Here is a 13,119-nt window from a genome sequence, read left to right as displayed (position 1 = left end):
GGGAGTGCCGCACTGTAGGAGGGTCAGTGCTGGGGGAGTGCCGCACTGTAGGAGGGTCAGTGCTGGGGGAGTGCCGCACTGTAGGAGGGTCTGTGCTGAGGGAGTGCCGCACTGTCGGAGGGTCAGTGCTGAGGGAGTGCCGCACTGTCGGAGGGTCAGTGCTGAGGGAGTGCCGCACTGTCAGAGGGTCTGTGCTGAGGGAGTGCCGCACTGTCGGAGGGTCTGTGCTGAGGGAGTGCCATACTGTCAGAGTCTGTAGGGGGTAAGAGTGAGATCAGATGAGACTGTGGTCTTCTTTTGTCACTAATTGATTGCTGATTGCCTTGACTGAACATTGAGTTGAAAAGCTGTTTGTGAAGCTGTACAGTGCAGGCCTGTGACTAGCCTTGTTTATTGAATGTGCTCACCATCGTTGGAGATCATACAGGAACTGATGCAACCATGGTGACCATCACTGAGACTCTGTGGGCCCCGGGATCGGAAATTGCCCACGGTGATGTCCCACACCAGCAGCGACCTGTCCCAGGAGGCTGTGCACAGTACGCTACCGGTCTGGTTGAAGCAGCAATCTGACACCACATTCCTGTGCCTGGGAAGGAGTGAAAATACATTCCAGTCTCTTCAGCTTTTCCTGATAACTATAACAACAACCTGAATGGATGTGTCGCTAGGCCTCGCTGGAGCATTATCAAACATTAAATTGACACTAAGGCACAGAAGTATGTCACCTATCATCTCATTACATATTTTTATGTAGCTTTTCCAGAGCATCTACTGGTCAAAGTGTTGACTAACCAAGGTTTAAGGTTACTTCAGCCTTCCCCATCCTTCAAATCTATCCCTCAATGTAGAAATGATCCTACGAGCCTGCTGCAATATTTCCAGCCCCTTCCCAGTTAAAACTCCAATGTAAAGTTATCTCCGTACTTCCTCAACGTCATGGTTGTTCTCTTCACTGACATGTCCCAGATTCGGGCAGTCCCGTCACAGGATGTAGATGCCAATCTCTGTCCATCTGGATGGAAACAGCAGCTTGTCACAGTGCTGCGGTGCTGTTCTGGGAGAACCAGGCAGAGAATAATTACAATCCGCACTCAGTCAGTAATTACAAACCTCCCTCACTCAGCGTCCAGCTACGATCCTCCCTCAGCATCCAGCTACAATCCTCCCTCAGCATCCAGCTACGATCCTCCCTCAGCATCCAGCTACAATCCTCCCTCAGCATCCAGCTACAATCCTCCCTCAGCATCCAGCTACAATCCTCCCTCAGCATCCAGCTACAATCCTCCCTCAGCGTCCAGCTACAATCCTCTCTCAGCGTCCAGCTACAATCCTCTCAGCATCCAGTCCCAATCCGCACTCAGCGTCCAGCTACAATTGTCCCTCAGCGTCCAGCTACAATCGTCCCTCAGCATCCAGCTACAATCGTCCCTCAGCGTCCAGCTACAATCGTCCCTCAGCGTCCAGCTGCAATCCTCCATCAGCATCCAGCTACAAGGGTTCCTCAGCGTCCAGTTCCAATCCACACTCAGCGTCCAGCTGCAATCCTCCATCAGCATCCAGCTACAATCCTCCCTCAGCGTCCAGTTCCAATCCACACTCGGCGTCCAGCTACAATCGTCCCTCAGCGTCCAGCTGCAATCCTCCATCAGCATCCAGCTACAATCGTCCCTCAGCGTCCAGTTCCAATCCACACTCGGCGTCCAGCTGCAATCCTCCATCAGCATCCAGCTACAATCGTCCCTCAGCGTCCAGCTACAATCCTCCCTCAGTGTCCAGCTACAATCGTCCCTCAGCGTCCAGCTACAATCCACACTCAGCGTCCAGCTGCAATCCTCCATCAGCATCCAGCTACAATCGTCCCTCAGCGTCCAGCTACAATCCTCTCTCAGCGTCCTGTCCCAATCCACACTCAGCATCCAGCTACAATCCTCCCTCAGCATCCAGCTACAATCCTCCCTCAGCATCCAGCTACAATCCTCCCTCAGTGTCCAGCTACAATCCTCCCTCAGCGTCCAGCTACAATCCTCCCTCAGCGTCCAGCTACAATCCTCCCTCAGCGTCCAGCTACAATCATCCCTCAGCGTCCAGCTACAATCCTCCCTCAGCATCCAGCTACACTCCTCCCTCAGCATCCAGCTACAATCCTCTTTCAGCGTCCAGCTACAATCCTCCCTCAGCATCCAGCTACAATCCTCCCTCAGCATCCAGCTACAATCCGCACTCAGCATCCAGCTACAATCCGCACTCAGCGTCCAGTCCCAATCCGCACTCAGCGTCCAGCTACAATCCTCTCTCAGCGTCCAGCTACAATCCTCTCTCAGCGTCCAGTTCCAATCCTCCCTCAGTAATCCACAAACTCACTGCAGATGTCATTCCTATGTCACTCACCCTTAGAGAGCCTGGTGATGGTGCTGGGGAGGAATGTCATTGGTGACGGAAAGTGGGGAGAGGAATGGGAGAGAGGGCGAGTGGATGAAGGAGGTTAGGGAATTCCCACACACTCCTCCCACTGCACATCCGCTCGATCTGACTGGTTATTCCCCTCCAGATTTACTCCCACTCCCCTTGCCATTCTCTTCACCCTCCATTCCACCACCATTGCCCTCCTCTCTCCCCTACATTCAAACTCTTCCATGTTCTTTTATTCATTCATGGATTAGGGCATTGCTGGCTGGTCCAGTATTTATTGCCCATTCCTAATTGCCCCTTGAGAAGGTACTGCTGCTCTGCTGACCTTGTCCTTGTAAGTGGTAACGGTGACAGTTTTGGAAGACACTGTCTCCCTTTCCCAGACGTTTACTGTTCCCTCCCCAGCTATGCCCTCCTTCACCAAGAGCCCTGGTGCCCAGCCTATCCAGGGCCCATCCTCCAGGGGTGGTGCTGACTGTGACGCTTACCTTGCAGGTTTGCGATGCTTTCCCCACTTTCAGTGGCTCTGACATAAACAGCATTGTCAATATCACTCCCAGTCACAATGTACTTCCCATCGAGAGACACATCGCAGCAGGTCAATGGTCGCGTGTGAACCACAGACCACTAATAGGGAAGAGAGAAGCTGTTCAAGCAGTTAGAGAACAATTGAGGCTATTCTGCCCATTGTGCCTGGACTGGCTCTTTGGTAAACACATCCCATTAAACCCACTGTTCTGTCAATTCCCTAGCAGTAAGTGGATTGATTTTCTCAACCCTATAAACCCAACACAGCCCCTTTTACCCAACGTAACCTCCTTACCCCTATATAACCACTTACACATAAATCTCTCTCACCTCCACATTCCCCACTCTCATTCACCTCTCTTACCCCATACATACCCCTGCCACCCCACAGCATCCCTCCTACTCCAATATGCCTCACTTGGCTCCATATCTCTTACTCAGCCCTATAAATTGTGCTCACTCTGCTATTCTCCGTCTACTCTCATACATCCCAATCACCGCAATCCATTTCAGTCACTCCCAAATACCCCATTCACCTCTAATCCCCACTCCCTGCACTTCCCACACCCTCATCCCCTCACTCCTGACACTCAGATCTAGGTCCACACTCCACCTCACCGTCCCTCATGGTCAAATGCTGTCAGCCTCACACCTATCTCTCCTTCTCTTCATCTCCATCCATATTCAGCCATGATAGTCCCAGCACCCAAACACAGAGTGAATCATTACTGACATACTGCCCTCTCCCTGCCTGACAAGGTGACATACAACAGTGGGGCCACTCGGAGAGACCTGCGTCTCCTGGACCCGCTGGCTCCCAGCCCCATGGATCAATTCTGCTGGAGCATGTGCTCTCTGGCCTCACAGAGATCATTGCGGATGACAGTATGGTGTTGCACGATGCACCTTGCCAGCTTCCAGCTCACCCTCATACTGCTGTCTAGCCACGACCAGCTTCCCTTACACTCCTCCCTCCTCCCGCCCCATCATTAGGCCCTCTGCACTCTCTTCCCTCATCCCAACCTAAGTTCCTGCTTAGAGATCCCGAGGAACTGGCCCCTACCCAGTCAGCTGCCCCAGCGGCAGCAGGAGGGGGGGGATGTTGATGCTGGTGGTTGGGGAGGTGGGGGTAGGGAGTGAGAGGGAAAAGCAGCACTGCATTGACAGACAGGTTCCATCATTTGGTGCTGACCCTTGCAGCCTCCAGCTCAAATTCTAGCACTGCACTCACTTTCAGGAATAGATTAGAGTGGCGAGTGAGGAGTGGATTGTGGCCAGTGCAGGGAACAGGACTGGGGGGGGCTTGTGTGCTAGTTCACAGGGTTATAGACGTCAGAGGATCCCAATTGGTCTGTCACGTTGTTGCTGCAGAATGCACTGACTGACCTGTCAGGCAGCATCCTGTCACCACCAGGGAGCTATGGTGAAGGTTGGCTCTAACTGGGCAGAGGGCTCTATGCCATCTTCCTGTCAGGCAGCAGAGCCAGAAGCAGTGTCACTGCTGCCCACCTACTGGATGCAGCCTGTGTGGGGCCTGGTCACTCAAGCCCACATCCTCCCTGAAGCTGCAATATCCCCCACCCACCTCCAAATACAGGAACACTCCACAACTACATATCCACAAAACATTCCAGAGGCATTCCAGAAAGACTGCAATAGCAGAAGTTATTATAAATTCCTCGAGCTGCCTCTTCACTGAGAAAGCTTGCTGAACACAAGTCAGGAGGCAGCTGTTGGGGTTTCAGGTAATGATCACGTTGGGCCTTTGAGCAACTTCCTCTCAATCTATCCCGAGTGATAAGTGAGTTCCTCCAATGGGGCTGTGTGCTCCAAATATAGGGATTGAGTGTTACATAAGCTGGTAAGGTTGACAGGGGGTGACACCATTTCAGATCGTAAGACATAGGAAATAGGAACAGGAGTAGGCCATTTGGCCCCTTGAGCCCGTTACACCATTCAGTAGAACCATGGATGATCCGATATTCCTCATGTCCCTTGATCTCCCTACTGAGCAAGAATCTACCTCGGCCTTAAATATACACAAGGACTCTACCCCCACAGCTCCCTGGAGCAAGGAGTTCCAAAAGCACTCTACCATCTGTGAGGAGAAATTCTTCCTCATCTCAGCGTGAAATTGGTACCCCCCCTTTATTCTAAGATTGTGCCCTCTGATCCCAGGCTCTCCCACAAGGAGAAATATTCTCTCTGCATTTATCCAGTCAAACCCCTTCGGAATCCCCGATGTTTCACCTCTCATTCTTTTAAACTTCAGCGAGTCCAAACCTGTTTGCTGATAAGACAATCGCTGCATACCCAGGATCATGGTGGTGAATCTTCCTGCAGGGGTGCAGTGAAACCCGAGTGGTACTGCCAGTAACGGCAGAGTTCACTAATGGCAGCAGTCACCATCAGTACGAGAGCCTGAGAATCCAACCCCTGAATGGATCATTGGCAATTTCAGTGAGAAATGTTAACAAAATGTCTGACAAGGAGCCCTGATAACAGGAAGATGTGCAGAAATGTGCATCGACACAAGATTTATAGAACATAGAGCAGTACAGCACAGTATATGCCCTTCGGCCCATGATGTTGTGCTGAGCATTTATCTTAATCTAAGATCAACCTAATATACACACCCCGCAATTTACTGCTGTCCAGGTGCTTGTCCAGCAGTCGCTTAAATATCCCTAATGTCTCTGACTCTACTACCACCACTGGCAGTGCATTCCACGCACCCACCACTCTCTGTGTAAAAAACCTACCTCTGACATCTCCCCTAAACCTTCCTTCAATCACCTTAAAGTTATGACCACTTGTAATAGCTATTTCTGATCTGGGAAAAGGTCTCTGGCTATCCACTCTGTCTATTCCTCTCATTACCTTGTACCCCTCTATCAAGTCACCTCTCTTCCTTCTTCTCTCCAGAGTGAAAAGCCCGAGCTCACTCCACCTTTCTTCACAAGACATGCCCTCCAGTCCCGGCAGCATCCTGGTAAATCTCCTCTGCATCCTCTCTAAAGCATCTACATCCTTCCTACAATGAGGCGCCCAGAACTGGACACAATGTTCCAAGTGTGGTCTAACCAGGGGTTTTATAGAGCTGCAGCAAAACCTCGCGGCTCTTAAACTCAATCTCCCAGTTGATGAAAGTCAAAACACCATACGCCTTCTTAACAACCCTAACAACTAGGGTGGTACCTTTGAGGGACCTATGTACATGGACCCCAAGTTCCTGCTGTTCCTCCACACCGCCAAGAATCCTGTCTTTAACCCTGTATTCTGCATTCAAATATGACCTTCCAAACTGAATCACTTTGCATTTATCCAGGTTGAGCTCCACCTGTCACTTCTCAGCCCAGCTCTGCATCCTGTCGATGACTTGTTGTAGCCTGCAACAGCCCTCGACACTATCTCCAACACCACTGACATTTGTGTCATCAGCAACTTACTAACCACCCCTTCCACTTCTTCATCCAAGTTATTTATAAAATCTACAAAGAGCAGAGGCCCAAGAACAGATCCGTGCGGGACACCACTGACCTCCAGGCGGAATACTTTCCATCCACTACCACTCACCGTCTTCTATCGGCCAGCCAATTCTGTTTCCAGATAGCCAAATATCCCTGTATCCCATACCTCCTACTTTTCTGAATGAGCCTATCTTAGGAAACCTTATCACATGCCTTACTGAAATCTATATACAGCACCTCCACTGCTTGTCTTGTCACATCCTCAAAGAACTCAATAAGGCTTGTGAGGCATGACCTGCCTCTCTCAAAGCCATGCTGACTATCTCTAATCACACTATGTTTTTCCAAATAGTCATAAATCCTATCTCTCAGAATTCTTTCCAGTACCTTGCTTACCACAGACGTAAGACTGACTGGTCTGTAATTCCCTATTCCCTTTCTTGAACAGAGGAACAACATTCACCTCCCTCCAATTATCCAGTCCTACTCCCATGGAGAGTGAGGATGCAGAGATCATCGCCAGAGGCACAACAATCTCATTCATCACTTCCTGTAGTAACCTTGAATATAGGTAAAAACGAGGACTGCAGATGCTGGAAACCCGAATCTGGATCAGAGTGGTGCTGGAAAAGCACAGCAAGTCAGGCAGCATCCAAGAAGCAGGAAAATTGAAGTTTCGGGCAAAAGAACTTCATCAGGAATAGAGGGCTCAATCAGGAATAGAGCACCACTCTAATCCAGTAACCTTGGATATGTCTGGTCCAACCCTGGGGACTTATCTATCTTGATGCTTCCCAGAATTTCCAGCACATGCACTTCCTTAATATCAATCTGTTCAAGCCTATAACCTGGTCCATGGTGTTCTCACTATCAACAAGGTCCCTCTCCCTAGTGAATACTGAAGCAAAACAAAAACTCACTTAAGGCCTCCCCCACTGTTTCAGACCCCAGACACAAGTTCCCTCCACTATCCCTGATCGGCCCTACCCTCTCTCTGGCCATTCTCTTATTCCTCATGTTAAGTGTAGAAAGCCTTTGGGATTTCCCTAATCCTTCTCACCAAGGCTTTTTCATATCCCCGTTGAAACTTTATTGCTGGAACAGCACAGCAGGTCAGGCAGCATCCAGGGAACAGGAGATTCGACGTTTCGGGCACAGGCCCTTCTTCAGGAATGAGCAGAGAGTGTTCAGCAGGAGAAGATAAAAGGTAGGGAGGAGGGACTTGGAGGAGGGGCGTTGGAAATGTGATAGGTGGAAAGAGGTCAAGGTGAGGGTGATAGGTCGGAGTAGGATGGAGGCGGAGAGGTCAAGAAGAAGACTGCAGGCCAGGAAGGCGGTGCCGGGCTGGAAGGATCCCTTTTATCTTCTCCTGCTGAACACTCTCTGCTCATTCCTGAAGAAGGGCCTGTGCCCGAAACGTCGAATCTCCTGTTCCCTGGATGCTGCCTGACCTGCTGTGCTGTTCCAGCAATAAAGTTTCAACTTTGATATCCAAATGAATCCAACAAGAACTGGACCAAGCATATGTGGTACTCATAATCTTCTTCATCCTAAGTATACGCATGATTTTACTACAACTGCTAAGTATTTCATCAGTAATATTTTCAGCAACATAACACAAAACATCGCAGATAAGAAAAACTGCAGCATATTAACATGCCAAATTTCCCCTAAAGTAAATGCATTAAAATTCCATCAAATTTGACAATATTGTTATGTATTTGGCTTTAAGGGGTTAACACGTAGGGGGTTCCATACAACAGCCAAGCAGGGTGAGATCAATAGTTGTGATGTTGAGAAGATATGCTCTTCTTCATTAGGGTAAATAAAACCACAGAAAGTAGACAAAATCAAACACAAAATATTGCTGAGGAAAGGAGTGAACAAAGACAGAAATGGGAACTATTTAAATGTAAATCTATGATTCGCTCCAGTAATAATATCTAACAATATTCAATATCTAGGATCATACCAAAAGAGTACTTTGAAGTATTAAAGGGATTTTCTGCTATCTAGTGATCTCTGAGGCATGAAGTTTCCCTTTCTTGATATGTGCAAGATCAAGACAAACACTAGGCATACAGTAACAGTGATATCACCGCAGGGAGTTGGCAGCCAATTACACTGAAGTATTCTCAAACAGCAAATCAGAAAGTAAAATGCAGTAAAATCTTCTACTCAATTAAAATTTCCACAGAGTAAATACAAATCATCAGTGATACACATGGGATTAAAGTAGCTGAAATATCATAACTTTTTTTTAAATTTGAAAAAAACATTATTGCCATAATAATGGCAAAAAAGCATCCCAGTGATATAACATTAGATTTCTATGAGTAACTATTGAGTTATTAAAATTAAATTGCATTTATATAGTAACTGTTATGGCCACAGAAAGATCCAAAATGCTTTACAGCCAATAAAGTACTTTGGAAGTACAGTCAGTGTTTTGAGTCCTTCGTGATGGGGGATGGAGGTGTACAGGGACTGGATGTCCATGGTGAAGATGAGGCGTTGGGGACCGGGGAAGCGGAAATCCTGGAGGAGGTGGAGGGCGTGGGTGGTGTCACGAATGTAGGTGGGGAGTTCTTGGACTAATGGGGACTCTCTCCTCAGTCCACTTTTGGGCTCTTTCTTAGCTACCCTGTAACCCTCTAAAGCTGTGCCAGATCCTTATTTCCCCAATCTTAAGTAAGCTTCCTTCTTCCTCCTGATGAGAAGCTCCTCTTCTTTTGTCATCCAAGGCTCCTTCACCTTACCATTTCTTGCCTGTCTCAGTGGGACAAAGCTGAATTGAATTGAATTTATTGTCATGTGTACTGAGGCACAGTGAAGTGCTTTGAATTGATCCAAAACTCGCAACAAGTGCTCCTTAAACAGCTTCCACATTTCTGTTGTGCATTTTCCGAAGAACAATTGTTCCCAATTTATACCTCACAGCTCTTGTCTGATGGACGTATAATTTCCCCTCCCCCAATTACATACCTTTCCAAAATGTTTGTTCCTATCCCTCTCCATGGCTGTGGTAAACGTGAGGCAGTTGTCACCGTCACTGAAATGCTCTCCCACCAAGAGATCCGACACCTGGCCAGGTTCGTTGCCCAGCACCAAATCCAATATGGCCTCCCCCCAGTCGGCCTATCTACATATTGAGTCAGGAATCCCTCCTGGACACACCTGACAAAATTGGCTCAATCCAGACCATCTGCACTAAGGAGGTTCCAGTCAATATTGGGGAAGTTGAAGTCACCCATAACAACAACAACTCTGTTACATCTGCACCTTTCCAAGATCTGCTGTCCAATCTGTTCTTCCATCTCTTTGCTGCTATTGGGGGTCTATAGAAAACACTCAATAAAATAACTGCTCCTTTCCTGTTACTGACTTCCACCCATACTCATTCAGTAGCCAAAACCTCCTCAACAATCTCCTTTTCTGCAGCTGTGATGCACTCTCTAATTCACAATGCTCCTCCCCCTCCTACCCCCCTCCCTGTTATTTTTAAATGATCTAAACCCTGGAAAATCCATCAACCATTCCTGCCCCTGTGAAATCCATGTCTCTGTCATGGCCACAACATCATAGTTCCAAGTACTGATCCACACTCTAAGTTCATCACTCTTATTCCTGACACTCCTTACATTGAAACAGACACACTTTAACCCATCCATTTGCCCTCTCAACTGTGTATCCTTCCTGACAGACTCTGCATTCTATTTCTACCCATTCAACAACTACCCTCTCCTCTGATCTGTAGCCTTGGTTCCCATCCCCCGGCCAAACCAGTTTAAACCACCCCAAAGTAGTCTAGCAAATCTCCTGCCCAGGACATTAGTGCCCCTCCAGTTTCTCTGAGCTCATAGAAATACAGGAGATGTTGTAAAAATCGGTAAATGATAACCTTTCCTGCCCCTCTACTATTTATTGACAGTCACTCATACAACATTCCCACACAATCCTCCTGACAGGTGCAGATACGTCTATTCACCACCAAATTCCTCACATACACACATGCCCACCATTGACTGAGCGTCACCATTGAGATGCATTCTGAATAAACACCTACCAAAACTTTTCCAGTTTCGACATCCCATGCTTTCAATGATTTGTCCCATGAGGTGGTAAAAATTCTGTAGTTTCAAACAAAGGAAGAGGGTGAGGCTGAGTTACAGACTACAAACTGATACCGGTCCAAAGCGAGTATTCAGACTGTGAAGAAACCTCTGCTCCTGCAGATGGCATGGAAAGGTATTGGAAGGGCGAAGGGAGACAGGAAGAGTACTTAATTTGGTGGGGTGATGGTGTGCCCCCTATCCAATCCCCAACCCTTCTCCCCTTCTGCCAGAGTTCACACCTGGGTGGGGACACCTCTGGCCAATATTTCCACCTGTCACCAAGGAACTGATAGACTGGACACTCAGAAGAGGATTCCACTCAGAGCTACAGCACATGCTCTTGCTTCCAACCACACTGCACCTCTCATCCCTCACCCCTACCACCCACTTCGGTCCTTATGATTGAGAGAAGGTTGTTGAAGAAACAGATAAACTCAGGTGGGTCTAGGACAATATCCTGAGGAACTCCTGCAGAGATGTCCTGGAGCTGAGATGACTGACCTCCAACAAGCACAACCACCTCCCTATGTGTCATGTGTGACTCCAACCACCAGAGTTTGCCCCCGATACCCACTGATTCCAGTTTTGTCTGAGTTCCTTAATGCCACACTCGGTCAAATGCTGCCTTGATGTCAAGGGCTGTCCCCCTCCCCTCCCCTCTGGAATTCAGCTCTTTTGTCCATGTTTGACCCAAGGCTGGAATGAGGTCAGGAGCTGAGTGACCCTGGTGGAACCCAAACTGGGTGTCACTGAGCAGGTTATTGCTGAACAGGTGCAGCTTGATAGCCCTGTTGATGAGCCCTTCCATCACTGTACTGAGGATGGAGAGTAGGCTGATGGAACAGTAATTGGCCGGTTTGGATTTGTCCTGCTTTTTATGTACAAGACATACCTGGGCAGTTTTTCTCATTGTTGGGTTGATGCCAATGTTGTAACTGAAATGGAACAGCTTGGCTAGGGGAGAGGCAAGTTCTGGAGCACATGTCCTCAGTACGAGTGCTGGAATATTTAAGGGAGGCAGACCTCCATAGTTGAAAAGATTTTAGAGTCTGAAGGGTGAGATTGGGGAGTACTTGGAAGTGCATGGTTAAATGGGTCTGGAAAGTCATGCCTTACTAATCTGTCAGCATTCTTTGACGAGGTAGCAAATAAGTTAGACAAAGGAGAGCCAATGGACGTGATCTACATGGATTTCCAGAAGGCCTTTGACAAGATGCTGAGGTTACTAAAGAGTTCATATTTTACAGGAATGATCCTGGGGATGAAGGGCTTGTCATATGAGGGGCAGTTAAAAACCCAGGGTCTGTACTTGATGGAGTTTAGAAGGGTGAGGGGGGAATCTGAAATTTACGGAATACTGAGAGACCTGGATAGAGTGGATGCGGAGAAGATGTTTCATTTGGTAGGAGAGAGGAGGACCCGAGGGCACAGCCTCAGAGTAAAGGGACAGAGATGAGAAATAATTTCTTCAAGGGTTACACAGAGAAGGCAGGAGAATGTACCTCAGAAAAATATCAGCCATGAATGAAATGGCAGAGCAGACTCAATAGGGCTGAATGGCCTAATTCTGCTCCTATGTCTGATGGTCTTATGTTGTCAGGGCCCAGAGTCTTTGCAGTACCCTGTACTTCCAACCTTTTCTTCATTTCACATGGAGACAACTGAACTGGGTGAAGACTGGTATCTGTAATGCTGGGAACCACTGAAGGAGGCCAAAATGAATCATTCACTTGACATTTCTGGCTGAAGATTGCTGCAAATTCTTCAAACTTATCTTTTGCACTGATGTGCGGGGCTCCTCCATCATGGAGGTTGGAGATATTTGTGGAGCCTCCTCCTCCAGGGAGTTGTTTAATTGTCCTCCACCATTCACAACTGGATGGGGCAGGACTGCAGAGTTTGAGCTGATTTACAATCCCACTACCAGCAAGTCAGACCCACACTCTGCAGCCCTGTTGCAGCTATGAATGGTGGATATAAATGCTCCTTGTCAGAGTGAGATAGTCATAACTTGCAGTCCAAAATAAATACTCTTAGAAAGAGAAAGACTAGCTTTTGTAGATACTTTCAAATCCACCTTTTCAGAGTTGCTTTTGCATATTTGGTGGGACTTTAATCTGGATCCAGTGACTTACTTCCACTGCACCACGAGACCCTCAAATACTAGTCTTTGAAACGTCTTCACTTAAATCAGGCAGGGGAACAAGGCAGGAAAGTGGAGCTGAAGTTAATCAGACCAGCCATGATCTCATTGAAATGTGGAACAAACTTGATGGGCCAAATGGTCGATTTCTGCTGCTAGATTGTCTTATGTACAGTCACTACTTCATTGTAGCTAATTTGCACACAGCAAGATCCCACAACTCCCAGTTGACAGCGAATCTGTTTTTAGAATTAAACTGCCAGTTGCACCAAAGTTAACGTCTCTCACTCGCTCTGCAGTGAAAGGGTTTATTGATAGTGGTTTTGAAATCAGAAATAGTTGAGAGATCACCTTTGGTTGTCGTAACTGATGCAACACTCGGTGAGCGGAGTGGATTGAAGCCGAAATTCAGAGATAGTAGTTCCACCTAATAGATCCTGGCAGGGAACAA

The 13,119-nt window shown here is 47.8% G+C and overlaps 2 protein-coding genes across 3 annotated transcripts in view; one reads left to right on the top strand and one right to left on the bottom strand.

Annotated features, from left to right (window-relative positions):
• The window catches only part of rhpn2 (rhophilin, Rho GTPase binding protein 2), a 164,359-nt gene that overhangs the window by 81,380 nt on the left and 69,860 nt on the right, over positions 1 to 13,119 (top strand). The gene's annotated exons all lie outside the window — the stretch shown is intronic.
• LOC122558185 (WD repeat-containing protein 88-like) overlaps positions 1 to 13,119 on the bottom strand; it is a 30,881-nt gene that overhangs the window by 12,157 nt on the left and 5,605 nt on the right. For both annotated transcript variants that reach the window (XM_043706492.1, XM_043706493.1), the window contains exons 3-7: positions 13,020 to 13,105; positions 10,477 to 10,540; positions 2,901 to 3,039; positions 928 to 1,057; positions 408 to 589 (exon numbers count right to left, since the gene is read on the bottom strand). In XM_043706492.1, the coding sequence (XP_043562427.1) occupies positions 408 to 589; positions 928 to 1,057; positions 2,901 to 3,039; positions 10,477 to 10,540; positions 13,020 to 13,105 (601 nt within the window). The remainder of the gene's footprint in view (positions 1 to 407; positions 590 to 927; positions 1,058 to 2,900; positions 3,040 to 10,476; positions 10,541 to 13,019; positions 13,106 to 13,119) is intronic.

Source organism: Chiloscyllium plagiosum, chromosome 17, assembly GCF_004010195.1.
Source record: "Chiloscyllium plagiosum isolate BGI_BamShark_2017 chromosome 17, ASM401019v2, whole genome shotgun sequence".
Classification (NCBI taxonomy): domain Eukaryota; kingdom Metazoa; phylum Chordata; class Chondrichthyes; order Orectolobiformes; family Hemiscylliidae; genus Chiloscyllium; species Chiloscyllium plagiosum.
Note: the sequence above shows the minus strand (reverse complement) of the source record. Positions and strands in the feature narration are given on the sequence as shown.